The sequence below is a fragment of the Theobroma cacao genome, chromosome 4 (genome assembly GCF_053813885.1).
Source record: "Theobroma cacao isolate CCN51 chromosome 4, ASM5381388v1, whole genome shotgun sequence".
Classification (NCBI taxonomy): Eukaryota; Viridiplantae; Streptophyta; class Magnoliopsida; order Malvales; family Malvaceae; genus Theobroma; species Theobroma cacao.
This window is the reverse complement of record NC_142642.1, coordinates 35,091,539-35,108,541: the sequence shown is the minus strand read 5'-3', so window position 1 is coordinate 35,108,541 and position 17,003 is coordinate 35,091,539. Positions and strand designations below refer to the sequence as shown.

Below are 17,003 nucleotides of genomic sequence, written 5' to 3'. Positions count from 1 at the left end.
TTTGTTAGGATAGTCTTGAATTGTGATTTAATTAGGATTGTTTAATTCTAATTAAATTAGTATACCTTATAAATAGTCTTTAAATCTAGTTAGATTAGAATAACAATTTCTAATTCTATTAGGATAAGATTCCTAATTAAATTAGGATAAGGTTATTGTATTTGATACTATAAAAGGACCCTATGGGTTAAAGAATAATTATCACCTAGATTTAGAGAGAGTGATTTAGGTGTACGTGGGATAAGGGTTATGAGTTTGAGACTGTTCTTGTAATCTCCTGATTTTTCTCTTAGTGAATTTTTCTCTGTTGTTGTGCCCGTGGACGTAGGTCATCAAAAGACCGAACCACGTAAATTCTTGTGTTCTTGTGGGTGTGCTTGATTTCTTTCTTTCTTTATTCTATTGATTGGGTTAGATCTTGGGCAATTCTTTAGAGACAATTCCGCAATTTCCCAACACCAAGTCTACCTGCTTCAAATTGCACAAGCTATTAAGCCAATTGTTCAATGTAAAGATATCAAGTTGAGTTTACTGACAACCTATCATCTGTTTGCACATGGAAACAACAATGGAATAATGTTTCACCTTGGAGACAGCCCCAAGCAGATAATTAAATGCCCATATAGAAGGCAAGGGTCAGTCACGGAATCAAAGAGACACACAGCATCTTGGAGGTTAAGAGATCAAATTCTCCGAATGCATGCATTTTGATAATACCCTTTTGGGTAATTTTATCATCAACAACAGCAGCAGAGGTAGAATAACAAGAAAGGAAACAGAATCTCATTCTGAGTAGCTGACAAAGAGAAAAGACCAGATAAGAGTTACCAGAGAAAGCAAAAGCAGAAGAAGAAGGAACTGCTGTGGCTTTTTGTTCATCTTGATAGCCGTCTTCATTCTTCAGCCAAACCCAGGAAATGAATTCACTCTTTGGAAGTAGCTAAGGAGATACAAATTATTGCCAAGAGTCATGTTTGTAGAGCTAAAGATGGCATTTTGTCATGGGTTTGGAACTTTAGTCAAGTTTCATGCTACGCTGTAATCTCGTATTCGTTAAATTATGCAAACCTAAACGAGATTTATGGACGATTGATGTGAAAACATAAAGTAAATGAATATAAAAAAAAATTAAAAAAAATAAATAAATATTATTATTCAAATAAAAAAAATAAAAATTTTAAAATCTAAATATAAAGTAAATTACTTGATAATACAAGTAATTTGATACTTTACCTAAATTTGGTGTGCAAGTAATATAAAATTGCATGAAAAGAAAGTCCTAAAATTAAGTTTACTTTGTAAGCAAGTATCCTCATAAGTAACAAAATTGGCAGTGTTCTAGAATTCCTAGAAACTTACTTGGCAGCACTATGGCTCTATGTGCTGAGCGTGCTGGTTGTTGGTGTCACCTGCTGGTGCGTGCGGGCTGCTGGTGTGCTCTACTGGTCTGGTGCAAATGGCCCGTCTGCGGGTGGCCCATATTTTTGCAAAACTCCATGGCTCTGTGCGATAATGGTCTGGCACAGTGTGCCTTCGCGTGCTGCTCCTGAGTGAGCTAGCGAGTGTCCGTGTCAGGTCCTCCAAGGCAAGGCCTGCCAAGGCATGGTCCTCCTCGGGGTCGGACTCCATAAGCGAGCAGCTCCTGGACGGGCTAGCTTGGTGCGCGGCACCCATATGGAATTAGCCTGCACCGTTTGCTGATGGGCACTCGGCATGGCTGAGCCCTCAGGACGCGCGGCCCCCTACCGCTGGGCTCTGGGGTGCGTTGCCAGTGTGAAGCCCCTCTGGTGTGTAGGCGCTGGGAGCATGTGGCCCGATATCTCGCGAGCCCATGTGTGCTGCTGCCTGGTGTGCGAGCAACTTGTGCAGCAAGACTCGTGTGGGCTTCTGTTGCGCGTCCCAATGGTGTTGGGCTGATGTGTGTAGCCCCCTCCTACGAGGCTGAACTGTGGGGGGCTTGTGTGTGCGCTGTCCCTTACTGCGGGGCCTTGCATTGCAAGGATTGTGTGGCCCAGCTTTGCTGGTGCGTCCGGCATGCGGATCTGTGGAATGCACGCCCAATGTGCGTGCTGTGTGGCTATGCTGGCTGGCCATGCCGACTGAACTGTTTCAAAGTGTGCTGTCTGTTGGCTTGCGTGTCGCTGTTGTGGTCCAGCCACCCTGCCATTGGGTCTGTCTGAAACCTCTTTCCTATGGACTGCTTGCCTACAATCCTCAATGAACTCCTTGCTCCAATCGTGCTTGTGGGCTGGACAGCAGACATACATGCTACTGGATTGGAAGTGATGGATTGGACTGATCACGGGTCTGCAGACCGTGACAATTTGCCTTTCCTAAAATTCTTACCTTGCCCCCTTAGAAATTTTTTTTTGCTCCACGGTAGATAAAAAGGGATAATAATGTAAAAAATAAAAAAAGTGACATGGGAGTTAGTCAATAATTTAAAAGAATTTTTAAAGATTATATATTTTTTATCTTAATTTACAAAAGCATAACGATAAAATAATTAATTTTTTTCCTTAATAATGAAGGAAAGTGAATTTTTTTTTCTAAATTCTCATTTTTTGGATCATGTGTACCATTTAAAGCTGTGGATTTCACTTGGTGGAACATAATAACGAAAGCATGAAAGAGATTAAAAAAAAAAATCTATACCCTCCAAGTGCCCTTTGAAGTTAAAACCCAAAGGCCAAAACCCCAAACAGAAGATGCAAAACATCAAAGAAGAAAATGGGTAAGAAGAGAACCCAGCAACCATCAGCCTCAACCGACGATCTTCTCAAAACCCTCGGAGACTTCACGAGCAAAGAAAACTGGGACAGCTTCTTTACTGTCCGAGGCAGCGATGACTCGTTCGAGTGGTACGCTGAGTGGCCTCAGCTCCGTGACTCACTCTTCCCTCTTCTTCAACAACAGCAGCAGCAGCCTTCACCCTCTTCTTCTTCTTTGCAAATACTGGTGCCTGGTTGCGGCAATTCTCGCCTCTCAGAGCACTTATACGATGCCGGATTCGAAGATGTAACCAATGTTGATTTCTCAAAGGTTGTCATCTCCGACATGCTTCGACGTAATGTTAGGGACCGGCCCAACATGCGTTGGCGGGTTATGGACATGACCCAAATGCAGGTTTCTGCTCATTTTTTCAACTTGGGTGGTTTTTGAATTTGTTTGGAGTCTTATTTGCTAAGTGATGAGTTTTGGTGCTATAAAATTTTCCTTTTCCTTCTTCTTTTTGGTAGACATGGAAGTCCGTGACGCGGATACAATAATTTGATGTAGCATTTTCAATCAAGCCCTTCGAGTTGAAAGTTTCAAATTTTAACATCCGGGCATTGATGTTGTGGAATGAATAAATTCAGAAATTGTATGCCGTTTTGTTCTTATTATTTAATATTGGGCATTTTAGGACAGGGATAGTTAGAGATTATGCAAAACTTTCTTCAAATGTGTATGGGATTGGGTGGTTTTGGTTTACAAAATACAAGCTAAATGACTGCTGGTTTACTATTATTCATAACTCCTGACCATCTCCTTATTGATGCCTGCATTCCTAATAGTAATACATCTCTTGTAATGGGAAGTTTGAGTAACATTGACTAATGTCAGCTTTTTGCATAGTGCTAAGATATATGGTTGTGTCATTTTAGCATTCTCTTCTTGTAACATAATTTTATGTTGGATTTGTTTGATCTATCTATACTAGCTAACTTGTCTTTCGCTTGTTATGCTTCTTGGTGGGTGAAGGAGGCTTTTTCTGATTGATGTCCCACTTCCTTGACTTTGTGGTTGTTCTTTTACTTTTCATTTATCTGATATAACTATATTTACCAGTTCACCGATGATACATTTGATGTTGTTCTCGACAAAGGTGGACTGGATGCTTTGATGGAGCCAGAGCTTGGCCCTAAGCTGGGGAATCAATATCTATCCGAGGTGTTGCGGAGTTTGATTTATCTTATTAATCCATTATCTGTCCTATGTACTCGGCAACATACTTTCATTGTTATAGAAGGGTCAAATTTTCTGTTGTATTCATAAAAGTTGATTTGGATCATCAGGTGAAAAGAGTTTTGAAATCCAGGGGTAAATTCATTTGTCTTACCTTGGCAGAATCTCATGTTCTAGGTACAGTTTACTTTAACTTAATGCGAAAAGAATTTTGTTCTACATTCTATTGCTTTTGCTTACATTAGTTTCGTTTTAAAGATATATTAATAAAGTTAATGTGCTTGTTGTGGAGATGGACTTTAGATTAGGAAAACTATTCATTTACTTGCTTTGTTGTTTTTCTTTGTATTTTGTTCCTACATTTTTTATTAATCACTGCCTCTGCTAAGATACATGTTGCTTTCTACCCTTTTAGGTTTGCTTTTTCCTAAGTTCAGGTTTGGCTGGAAACTGAGCCTTTATGCTATACCTCAGAAACCATCTAGTAATCCTGAACTCCAAACCTTTATGTTGGTTGCTGAGAAAGAGAATTCCAATGAACTGCACCAGATCATGTCATCTTTCAGTCGTTCTTCCCTTGATTGTCATCAACATCAGGTGCTTAATATCTAGTTAGTATTATTATTATTATTAGTATTTGCAATATAAATTGAGTAAAAGTGCACAAATATTCAAACATTGATATGTAAGAGGTTATAGTAGTTCATGCAGTGGTTTCTTGAGTGTTTGAACAAAATGGTAAAAGGCAAATGAATTTTCTTACTATAGTTTTTTATCAATGTGATCTCCATTCTGAAATCTTGGAACCTGAATCTCTTTAAAGGTTTTGATTTAAACCTTGGAATCTGTTTTTAGGCTTCTGGTCTTTGTGAAGCCCTTGAAAATGAGAATCGAATTCGTGGAGAATACTTGAGTGGCTCTGATATACTGTATTCTCTTGAAGATCTGCAACTCGGAGCTAAGGGGGATCTGACTAAACTTAGCCCTGGTCGTCGAGTTCAGCTTACTTTGGGTGAACAAGGGGGCTCCCGTTTTTGTTACAATGCTGTATTGCTTGATGCTAAACAACCGTGTGGTCCATTCTCTTTTCACTGTGGTGTCTTTATTGTTCCTAAGGTATGCCTTGACTGTAAATGGTTTTAATCAACTTTTTGAAGCAAAATTTACCTGAATCAGATTGAAATTAAGTCTGCTTTCTTATAGCTCAGAAGTTGCATCTATTTAGTATTAATTGAACAGAGAATTACATGTTTCCTAAAACGGTCAAAATTGTTTATTTGTTTTCTTCAAATGTGTAGTTTGTTGGTTCAAAAAAAATGAGTTAGGTGTGCCTTTAAACTTATCAAAGAAAAAGGTGTCTTTAGAATACAAATGGACTGTGGGCATAGAGACTTATTGGTTAGTGTCCTCTGGTTCCTATATAGTTGAATAATTGGCCTTGGAGGCTTTGACTCTGGCATGGTGTGGATAAGGATTGGTGTAAGTCCTCTAATACAGGACTGATACTGCATTGGGTCTTATGTGACTGTGACAAGTGAACGTATTTTATTCCATTATTTATTTGGAGATAAAATTGCAAATTTCCATCTTGTATTCATAAATGCTTGCTAACTTGAGAAATTAGAATATATGCAACTTCTTTGGATCTCTTAGAATCTGTTACATTGCTCTTTTTTTTTTTAATCAAAATTCAATGAGAGAATTGCATTTCGACTCTTCTGGTGTCTAGATAGGTGAACAAGTTCTTCAGGATTTGCTAAGGTGGTGGTGGTGGGTGTAGTTGCTGCAGGATCCGTTTCCTACTCTTGCTAGAGAAAGGATAGGTTGAATAATTAAAATTTTCATGGGACATTGAATTGGTGACTAACCATCCTAACTTAAAACTTAGCTATAATTATATTCAGAAAAAAACTTAGCTATTAATATACTTGCTTTGTCATGGGATCTTTCACAGATTTCTATGATGAATTCATCTTAACTGCATCTTTTCTGTCAAGTTTGAAAATAATATTACTCAATTCATCACAAACCATTTCCATGCTCTAAGAGACTGCCTTAAGCCCTCCCTCATACTGGTCTTCCTCATTGCTTTCATCTTCTATGTTTACAAGGCAAATGAAAAAGATTGTAGAGGTACTATAAAGAGCCTTTTTTAATTATTATTATAGATTTATTTATTTCTTTTGCATTTTGAGTAGCACGGGAAGGGGGGGGGGGGGGGGGGGGGAGCATCATAGAAGTTGTTCTTTTCTCTTCCTTTCAACCATGTTAGCTCCTTTTAGGTCATACCATAAGCACCCACAAATATGTATTAGAGGAAAGCAAAAGGCATTGAACCTTTATATGTTGCAGTTAATTAGTTAGCATATGTTTTCATATAGTAATGTTTACCCAATTTGGGGCAAGTGATTTTTTTTCTGTTTGAAATATGTAACTAACTCTTAGATTTCAGACTCGGGCTCATGAATGGCTCTTCTCTTCTGAAGAAGGACAATGGCAGGTGGTTGAGAGCTCAAAGGCTGCTCGTCTAATAATGGTAGCTTTTCCTAGAACGTTTGATACTTGGTTCAAGTTCTGTTTTTATGAGACTCATTCTCCAATTAAAGCATCTAAATATAATTTTATGTCATGAATGAAGGTTTTATTAGAGACTATCCATGCTAATGCTGATATGGATCATATTCAGGTATGCTACAGATATTTAGCTTCACTTGTCAACTTTCAGTTTCGTTAACTGAGTTAGATATTGCTATCTCTTTCAGAAGGATTTGTCTCCTCTGGTGAAGCCATTGGCGCCTGCAGATAATGATAAGGAAGATCAAATTCCGTATGTTCCATTCTTTTATAAATTTTCCATTTGCTAATATCCATTCTTCCTCATTTATGTTTTTGTTATAATGGATTTTGAGTGTTGGATAAGTGGTTTGCTTTGGAATGTACTATGTCATTATTTTATAACCTAAATGTCACCAGCAACTTGTGTAAGGCGATGCTGCCGTCTTTTTGGTACGTTCAGGTTTTACTTTGGTCCCTAAGTTCTAAGATTAAAAGTGTTCATCACACTGCTAAAGAAGAGGACTGATCTCTTAATTATTGGACTTCCCATAAAACAATTGCATGACTACTTCTTGTTCAGTGCCACTTTAGAAAATTTGTGATTATATAAAGGCTCATGAAGCAAACAATTGAAGTTGTTAATCCTTCATGAAATATGATCTAAGGAGCACCGGTTTAATGTTGTTGTGTAGTGCTCTAACATGTGGAATTTTTTACTCTGCACTTTTCTTGTTTTGCTGTATAGCCAAACAATCATCTGTTCTTTCTGTGAGGGATTCTTGTTTGTTTACTGTACCAGGTTTATGACAGCAAGTGATGGAATAAAGCAGCGAAACATTGTTTATCAGGTTTATAGTTCTCTCACAGTGCTATTTCTCTTAGTATGTGTTTAGCAATACTTTAAGCACCATCTATGAGAGTTTTCATTCTTCTCCTGCTTCATTGTTATATAGGAAGGGCAAAATCTTGGTGATTGTCTAGAATAAGTGTTGTCTGATCTCCTTACTAGACTAGATACACTGCATAATGTTTCTTTTCTTAACATCTTTGGTGCACTTGTTGCTGGCATGTGTTATGATTTGAAGTGCAAAGTAGCATTTAAATCAACTATATTGTTATAGTATATAAAGTATGGAGTTCTTCTGTACTTACGTTATAGCTTTCACAACCACTATTCCTTTTCCTTGTCCATCTGAAAGCTTTGGCACCAAGAAAGCTTCTGAGAGTTGAGGGCTTGACTGAACATAAATCAGTCTCAAAAGTTACAGGGTGCCCTTATTAGGCTGGTTTTATATTCAAATAAAATTTCAGTATGTTAAAAAGCATTCCTTGCACTTTAATGGCATAAATGTTGCATAATATCTTGTCCTTTAGTAGCCAATTGCTTTGAGTCTGTAGTGATTAATGATTCATCTCTCTTGCAAAAAACCATTGTTGTAATGGTTGTGTGATCACTAATATAAATAGGAGCCATCAACTCAAGTATGCGGTAAACTGAATATTAGTTTTTCTTGAAATGCGTTTGTGGTTTTCAATTGGACAGTTGCTTTGTTTATAATTGCAGATTTACCTTGGCTGCTCAGTCATTTGCAATGTTCTGTATAACATGTATTCATTTGCAGATTGTGGTTGGTGCAGTCTTCTCAACTCAATTGCCTGCTTATATTTTGTACAGGGCTCATCTTCTTTGACCGGGCCTATCGTTATTGAAGATGTTGTTTACGAAAATGCTGATGGTGATGTCGCTCGCTCTTTACCCTTCCGTCGACTTATTTTCCGAAGAACTGAGGGCCTGGTACAGTCTGAAGCTTTGCTAACTAGGGATGGATCTTTTGACAAAAGCGTCAGTAAATCAGAGCCGAAGAAAGCAAGCTCATCTTCCAAATCCAAACGAAGAGGAACCCAGAGAAAAAATAATGGTAATGATTCTTTCTTCCAAATTTTTGGTAGTTTTGAGTAACTTTGGTATAATGCTAGGTGAGTTTGTTTGAATTGTAAAACCTATTTTACATTTTGATATGTGGAATTCGATGAAACTAACTCTTCAGGATCATGTTGTCTTTTACATGTTAAACTGAGTGATGAGGAAAAGGTGCTTTTGGAAGGATATTAGGTACAGGCTGGAACCTCCAATGAATGTGGTTCTTGATTTATTTAGTATTCTTGTGGAGATTTGATAATTTTTCCTCTGTGAGTTTGGTTGCTGTGCCCGGGATGGTGAATTTGACCCATATTCTGCAGAATGAGGAATTAGATTCAATGAATGCTTTTTCTGCTCTGTTTATGTCATTTGAAATTGTGGCATTAGTATTAGAAGTCATCTTTAGAAGTTAGAGACTTCTTCCAACAAGTTTTTAGTGCGAAGACTTTCTATGAAGCTTTGGTTATTGAAGGTAAAAAGAGAAGTGGCAACTTCTCTTTGGAACACTGTAGGTTGGGGTTTCATTTAAAGTTTCTCTCTTTTTGGACCACAGCCCATTATAATAACCTAACGGAGGAAAAACTAGAAGTGAACTAACGGTTATATGCTAGACAGACAAAACCGTTAATCCTCTGGTAATTCACTATTCATTTGCCCAATGTTTTCTCATTTTTTGGTATTAGTTGGGTGATGCTTGACTTTGTTAGCAAGCTGGGTGGATGTTCTTTTTGATAAACAATCTACTAAGATAGCATTACCCTGTCATCTTGGTAATTCATAGAAAGAGAGTGATGGCAGAACATTTTTGATACTAAACTGGAAGACTATGGTCTTGCTGACCCTTTTCTCTTGGTTTTATACTTCCACATGTGGCACTTCTTTAGAATTTATTGATGTTTTAGACTTCAACTGACAGACAGTTTTTTCTTTCTTTTACTGTTAGCATTATATGATTCCTCTGCATTTGAATGGCACTAATGTTTTTTTGGTGTATTATTATTAGTAAAGGGAGAGAAATATGATTCTTTTTTAAGATTATTGGTCGGACACCATTGCAGTAACAAACTTCTAACCTTGTGCATTATTCAGTCAGCCTCAGTTGAAGCAGAGTCACTTCTTTTAGGATCTTAAGCTACATGTTGTCTTTGGAATGCCGAAATTACCTTCTATCTAAGATTGTTTTATTATCTTTTTAAATATTAAAGTACTTTGTTTCATCTCAACTAAAAATAGAATCGAGCAGCAAGATGAAGGTCTATCATGGTTTTCTGGCTAGCTCTTATCATACGGGGATTATTTCTGGGCTTTCGCTGATTTCATCTTACTTGGAAAGTGTCGCATCAGCTGGAAATAGAGTAAGGACTATATTCTTTTTCCTTGATTAAAGTTTATTTTGGTGGTCATTTGATATGCATAGATGAAGAAATGAACATTATTTCTGAATTATGGGTCATAATACTCTGTGTCAGACTTGGACCTACTTTAGCCGACCTTCATATTTGCATGTTTAAAATTGCTGCATGATGTTTTTGTCTGAATAGGCAAGTGAACTTTTCTCTGACATCATTGATGCTCTTATTCGTAATGTGCTGCTCATGTTAAAAAAACAACTTTCTCAGGTTAAAGCAGTTGTGATAGGTCTTGGTGCAGGTTTACTTCCTATGTTTCTTCATGAGTGCATGCAATTTATGCAAATTGAGGTAATTTAAAGCTCTTTACATTATCTTCTCGCAAATTTGCAATCTGTTTTTATAAAAAAGTTTTTTTAAATTAATTAATGATTCTTCTCTTTATTTTTAAAGTTGATTTCACTTGATGGAAATAGTGCAATGGCTTGCTTATCCACAGGTGGTGGAGCTAGATCCTACTATGCTTAACCTTGCAAGAGACTACTTTGGTTTTACTCAAGATAAACATTTGAAGGTAACTAGCTGTGGATCAGAGTGCATCTTTAATTTTATTTTTGTTATATCCTGTCCTGAAAAAACTAGTATCATTGTTGCTGTTAATATCTGTTTGATGCTGTGCTTGGTCTTGTTTCCGATCAGTTATCAACATTATTTATGTTTTCATCGTCAAACTTGCCTTCAGTATAATTCACACATGGAGAACTAACCTTTAAGCAGATTATGCTTTAAGATGCCGTGCATAGCAATTTCACCTTCATTTTATTTCCAAGGAGACTAAACTTCTAACTCATTTGTGAAATTGGGCTGGATTGGTTGGTCTAACTGGAAGACCTGCAAGGCCTTGAACATGGCCTGGATCATAACACAATGATTTTGGTGAACCTCTTAAAAAGTTGATGGTTTAATTGAAACATGGTGAACTGCTTTAAGTTGAGAAAACCAGGTAGTTTTTGGAGGGGGAGTAAAGTGCCTCCAAAAGTTGTTGATCGATGGACCTGACCCAGTGACCTTAATATTTGATAAGGGGTGCTCTAGCCAACAAGCAAATCTGGATGTGTAGAATATCGCCGCAGAGTCTTCTTTGTGTGTGTGTGAATGTGTTTATCTTTAATTTATTATAAGTATACACATATAGTCTTTTGGTAAACAATGATTGTTCGATGTTTTTGAGATATGATATAACTTTTAATAAGAAATTACAGTACAAGCATGGTACAAACTTTAACATATAATACATTTGCTTTTTCTAGATGTAATTGCCAAATTAGATATATATTTGACAACATATTTTTTAGGGTAAATTAACCCTGTTGTATGCTCCAAGTATTTTTTGTTAGCTTTCAACTTAATGAAGGCTTATCATTGTTTATTTGTAATATCATATTCTAATTACATATCTGTATATTTTTGTTATTATATATTAATTTCGTGGTTTGATTCCTGGTTCAATCTTTCGCTCAAGACATCAAGGCTCTATTCACTCAATAATCTTCTTGATGGCATAGGTAGTATAATAAAAGTTGGAAAAGATAGAATAAGTAAATTAGGAAAACATTTTTGTTTCACCTTTTCAAGTATGCATATGGAAAGAACTTTAAGATGTCAGAAAGAACATTCTTTTTTAATAGAGTTTAAAAACTTTAGGCTTTCCGATGGTTTTCAGGTACATATTGCCGATGGGATTGAGTTTGTCCGGGACTATAGAAACTTATCTGCAGCTGGGGAAATGCCTGTTCATGAAAATAAGGATGCTTTGAGTAGTGAAATGCTCCTTTCTTCCAATGGGAGATGCAATTCTTCAGATGAAGAAACCGGAAGAAGTACCACTATTGACATACTTATTGTTGATGTCGACTCTTCAGACTCGAGGTGATTGTAACTATTAAGGGTTGCTACATATTGTTGTTGAAAAGTTTAAAATCTTTTAATTTTTGTTCATTCATCTCTTTTATTATGTTGTCTTGTTATCCTTATAGCTCTGGAATGACCTGTCCTGCTGCTGATTTTGTGGAAGAGTCTTTTCTTCGAACTGTAAAAGATACCCTTTCTGAGCAAGGTCTCTTTGTTATCAATTTGGTCTCAAGGTCTTCTGCCATTAAAGACACGGTTGTTTCAAGGATGAAAGAGGTGAGAATAAAGAACTTTCATAAATATTGTTGTTTGTTTTAAAGTTTTATTCTCTCTCCATCTATTTAATCTTTCTATAAATCTACTATTAATTATATTTTAAAGGCTTCTTTTTTACTATTTATATGGTCCTGGCTGAGAATTGCAATAGCCAGCAAAGATGTTGCTTTAAGGTTGCTCCAGCCAGAAAACTTGAAAAGAGAACAGATTTTATACATGCTATGGAATGTGGATTCAACAATACCAAAGGGCTGCACAAGAGCTTAACATTATCTGTGATTCATATATTTTCTGTTTTACCTTTTTTGGATATTTATGCTTGCTCTGTATTGTATGACACTTCAACACATGTTCTATGGTTAACAATCTGAATTAATTTTTGATGGTTCAATATTCTCTTATAATTAATTATTATTTGGAAGCCATTATTCTATCTTAAACAAAACAATAGTTTTATTGTAATGATTAATGACTTTTGAAAAAAATGCTTCAAGAATATCAATTAGAACAATAAATGATATACTAGAATGGGTCTGTGTATGCCTGTGCAGGCATGGAGTCAGAGTTTTAGGTTAAGGGGGGGCAATTATGCTATAATTTTCTATAAAAAGAAAGCTATTATTTTTGTGTTATCTGTTTAGTTTCTAATCTTTTTAAAACAAAAAAACTATTCTTGTAATGTCTTTGCATTTAATGTGTTTATCATAAAATGTTATTATAATGTCTTTGATATGTAAATTGTTAAATATTAGAAATAATTGTAGTAAAAAATTTAGGAAAGTAAAAAGAAAAAAGGAATAAGAATTAAAGATAAGAATTTATATGTGCAAAAACCAAAAAGTACTATTAGGAGAATAAAATTGAAGGCACCATTTAAGTATAAGACAAAGGAAAAGTGATCCCATAAAAGTGAAGATAAGTGAAGGAGAAAATGAGAATTAAATTCAGTAAAAATTCCAAAAAGAACTTGTAGATTTTTAGCATAGAGTTTGGAAAATTAAAGTTAAGTATAGAATTTTTAAGAATAGGAGGGGCCAAGTAATAAAATTACGAAAGCCTTTAGAAATTTGTAAAGGTAAAACATTAAGGATTTGGGAAAGCCACAGGGGCCATGGCTTTATGTCACGGGTTTGGAACTTTAGCCAAGATTTGTGCGGCACTTAACCCCTGCATGCATGAAGCCTAAGAAGCCTAACTATGAAAGTAATGTGGAAGTGTAAATATATGGAAGCATAAGACAATTGAAGAAAGGAATGGGAGAAACAATAAGTGTATTATTCCTCTGAAGCAAACAGAATAGTAGAGACCTATACTAATTGCTTATATCTTTGGTTGACCTATGCTTGGTGAAAATAAAAGTGAATCTAAGGGGATTATTTATAGTGTGATAATCTTTACTAACTGCGGAAAAACATAATTAAAGGACGTGCACATGGCAAACAAGGATTGGCAAGTCGTACTTGGCGACTTCGTAACTAAACGTAGGCAATTTAGTCAACCAATCTTTGACAAGGGAGTGACGATCCGTGAGTCAAGCTCACACCCATTGTTCCCCCTTTGTGTTGCAAACTTAGACACCGTGCACATGGAAATCGTGTACTTGGATGCTTCACGAGCGTACCATGAAGGCTTCAGAGGTGAGATGCTAACCGAAGATCTACACCAACGAGCACAACCAGAGTTGGAAGTATTCATGGGACAGCCGACCAGTAGCTGTCTCAAACGAACCCACAAAGCTAGTGGTGGACCCGCAGAAGACTTGTGGTGGAACGAGACCAAGAGGCAATAAGGGTGTTGTCAAAATTAAGTGGGGGAGAATGTCACGGTTCATGAATCCGTGACTAGTCCAGCTTGATTGGACTATTGAGCTAGCAACACAAGAACATGTTGCACAGTGAGACGAGACGTGAATTAGCCATGAGGCCATATGGCATGCGAACTTAAAATCAACCACCATCGGACTAGCATTGATTAGGGTTTTGGGATGCACAATATGCCAACAATGCTGGGCCACACAAGTAGAGTGCAGATAGACGAGTTATGCTGAGTAGTGCGGGAAAGCAAGCTTGGTGTGCCAAGCTCGTATGCACACATAGGCGTCGCGCATGACGTAAGTGCTCACATGGGCAACACGCTTATGAAAACTACGCATGTGTTGTGCACACCAGGAGGCCTCGCACTAGAAGGTTGTGCAAATACGGCCCGCACGTTAAAGGGTGGTGTGCACTAGAAGGCCTTGCACGGGAGGGCTGTGCCTAGGACCATGCACTAGTGGGCCTCATAACAAAGGGTCACACATCATCAAGTCGCACACATGTTGCATTTGAGTGACTTGCATAGATGTAGGGCTCGCGTTGGGAAGCAGTGTGCATAAGGGCAGCGCATTAACAGCTTGCTTACAAGAGGACTTAGTGTATGGGGGTGATCTATTGGCTACAAGGAAGTGGCAGCTAAGTAGGCTAGGGTTTAGACTAAATTGTGTTCTATGGAAAACAGAACACTTTTTTTATTTATGTTTTCTTACTTGTTAGTTACTTTACTTGCATTACAAATAGGTTTAGGTTTAGGGTACCAAGTTGCTAACCAAGCAATTAGGGTAGGTCTTTGGTATTTTATTTGCTTATGAGGAATAATACACTTATTTTTTCTCTCATTCATTTCTTCAATTGTTTTATGCTTCTGTATTATTTCGTAGTTAGGCTTACTTAGTCTTCACGTTTGGGGTAAGCATCGCACGGATCTTGACTAAAGTTTCAATCTCGTGACAGTTTATGATGACTCCCAAAGGGGTTATTTATGATAATAAATAACTTACTAAACCTAGTAAAAATATGGCAAATCACTAATATGAAAATTGTCTAAACTTAGACCTACTTGTAGTGTAAGTAAAGTAAATGATAAGTAAGAAAACATAAATATGGAAAGTGTCATAATTTCTATAGAACACTAACTTGGCTGCCACTCTTCCTATTAGCTAATAGATCATCTAGGTAGTCTTCTTGTATCTAGGCTGTTGATGTGTTGCTTCCATCTGCGTGGCCCTCACGCACGTTGCTTCCTTGCGCACGGCCCACATCTATGCGAGTCCTTCTGTCATAACATGTGTGAGGCTTGGTGATGTGCGGCTCACTGATGCATGGCCTTCTACTGTATGGCTCACTAGTGCGTGGTCCTCTTGTGCGCAACCTTCCCGTGCGAGACCTTATGGTGCATGTGGCTTGTACGCGTGCGGCCCTTTGGTGTGTGGTCATTATGCACACGGCCTCCTTGTGTGCACAGCACATGTGCAACTTCCATACGCTAATCACCCATGTGCATACTTACCATATGCATGGTGCCCATGTGCGTGTGGGAAGCTTGCTGTCTTGCATTGCATTGCATGGCCCGTTTGTTTGCACCCTGCTTGTGCAGCCCAATGTTGCTGGCGTATTGTGTGTTCGGAAATCCCAATCGATGCTGGTTCAATGGTGATTGTGTTGAGTTTGTGTGTTATATCATTCCATGGCTGTTTCACGTCTCGTCTCGTTATGCAGCATGTCCTTGTGCTGTTAGATCGATGGTCCAATCGAGTTGGATTGTTCACAGATTCACGGACAGTGACACCTAGCCCCTCTGGCTCCATCCCTGTTTGTGTATTAATATATTCCTTGTGATTCTTGGTTGTATTAAACATACCTTGAGTATTAAAGGCATTTTTATCCAATCAGATTCAATTTGACCAGACTTACTCCATTTAGCATTTTCTAAAAAATAAAATTATTTTATTTCTTTGGGGATTGTTCCTTAATAATGTATGCCTCGGAAGGCACATAGATTCACTCTCTTTCTCTCTCTCTCTCTCTGTTCTATTATCTTCTTGACTTTTTCTCCAACTCCTTTTATCAAAGTTTTCAGTTACTAAGTATACTACTGTTTTTTAAGTGGTGCAAAGGTAGGAATGTTTGCTATACCCCAGGTAGTCCAACACTATTTTTGATTCTGATAAATTTAGCTTTGTTGCTATTAATTGATTATTTTTGTTGTGATTATTTTAACTAGCGGAACTTATTAAGAGGATATAGACATTTAGCAAACTAATAGTAATTTTAGCATTAACAATTTTTTCATTCTTCTGTGTTTATTAAATTTATACAGCACATACCAATATAAATGTGTTTGGCAGTTTGTAATGGTAATGGTCACCTTTCAGGTCTTCAGCCACTTATTTTGCCTTCAACTTGAGGGAGAGGTCAACCTAGTGATTTTTGGTCTTTGTTCAGAGTCTTACATCAAGGAGGATTGCATACCTGAAGCCACCCTTAGACTTGAGAAATTGCTCAAGCCCAATCATCCTGAGATAAGTCAGAGCATCAATGACGCAGTGAAGAAGCTCAGGTGTTTAAAGTGAGACAGCTGATAACAATTTTCCCCTTCAATATGTTCTTAAGTTACCTGAGAGGAAGCTTCCTCAAATTTATGGGAGTATTTGACATTGAAACTGGGCGAATCAAGAGTGCACTGCATGATGAGAGAAGTCCCAAGTAGATTTTGAATGTTTTTCTTTAGACAGTACGGGGAAAAAGCTAGAAGTATAAGTATCCAGTTAGGTTGTTCTACTTATTACTATTTCCATTATGCAGGGTTTATTGCATGCATGAAGGTGTTATTATCAGATGCTCGAATCTGAAATATACCCTCATCAATGTTTAATCAGTATTAACTTTTTAATCATACCATTGTGAGTATGAGTTTTGCCAGCCTTTCCATTTGGTCCACTTGATTGATTCACTGAGACCATTGCCATGTTCTGTATATAAGTCTCATTCTGAAGAAGATGAAAACGTTCTCTTCTGTTTACACAAATATAAATACAAGGAAATACGACTTATGGGCATTATTTCACTGTTTGACTTACAATAATATGCAACAATGGACAGTGGGATGAAGCAAAAAGGTTATCAACTGAAGTGGTCATTAACTTGGCTGGTTGAATAAGAGTTACAATTTCAGTACTCAATGTTAGTTATCTCGGAATCAAGTTGATGTGAGGAAACTTCTAGCAT

At 37.2% G+C, this 17,003-nt stretch overlaps 1 protein-coding gene across 3 annotated transcripts; it reads left to right on the top strand.

Moving 5' to 3' along the window:
* The first annotated feature begins 2,616 nt into the window (after positions 1–2,616).
* Positions 2,617–16,837, top strand: LOC18602678 (S-adenosyl-L-methionine-dependent methyltransferases superfamily protein). Of its 3 annotated transcripts, none has more exons than XM_018119959.2 (16): positions 2,617–3,126; positions 3,832–3,933; positions 4,059–4,125; positions 4,364–4,545; positions 4,804–5,064; positions 6,401–6,484; positions 6,587–6,634; positions 6,711–6,775; positions 7,250–7,352; positions 8,180–8,423; positions 9,659–9,780; positions 10,045–10,125; positions 10,274–10,348; positions 11,498–11,703; positions 11,811–11,961; positions 12,113–12,870. In XM_018119959.2, the coding sequence occupies exons 1-16, from the start codon at positions 2,731–2,733 to the stop codon at positions 12,131–12,133; spliced, it is 2,208 nt and encodes a 735-aa protein (XP_017975448.1). In that variant the 5' UTR covers positions 2,617–2,730; the 3' UTR covers positions 12,134–12,870. The 3 variants fall into 3 exon arrangements, with proteins under 3 accessions (XP_017975448.1, XP_017975447.1, XP_017975446.1); XM_018119958.2 differs by lacking the exon at positions 12,113–12,870 and adding an exon at positions 16,151–16,837 and having other exon boundaries at positions 2,621–3,126; positions 7,304–7,352; XM_018119957.2 differs by lacking the exon at positions 12,113–12,870 and adding an exon at positions 16,151–16,837 and having other exon boundaries at positions 2,621–3,126.
* The last annotated feature ends 166 nt before the right edge of the window (positions 16,838–17,003 follow it).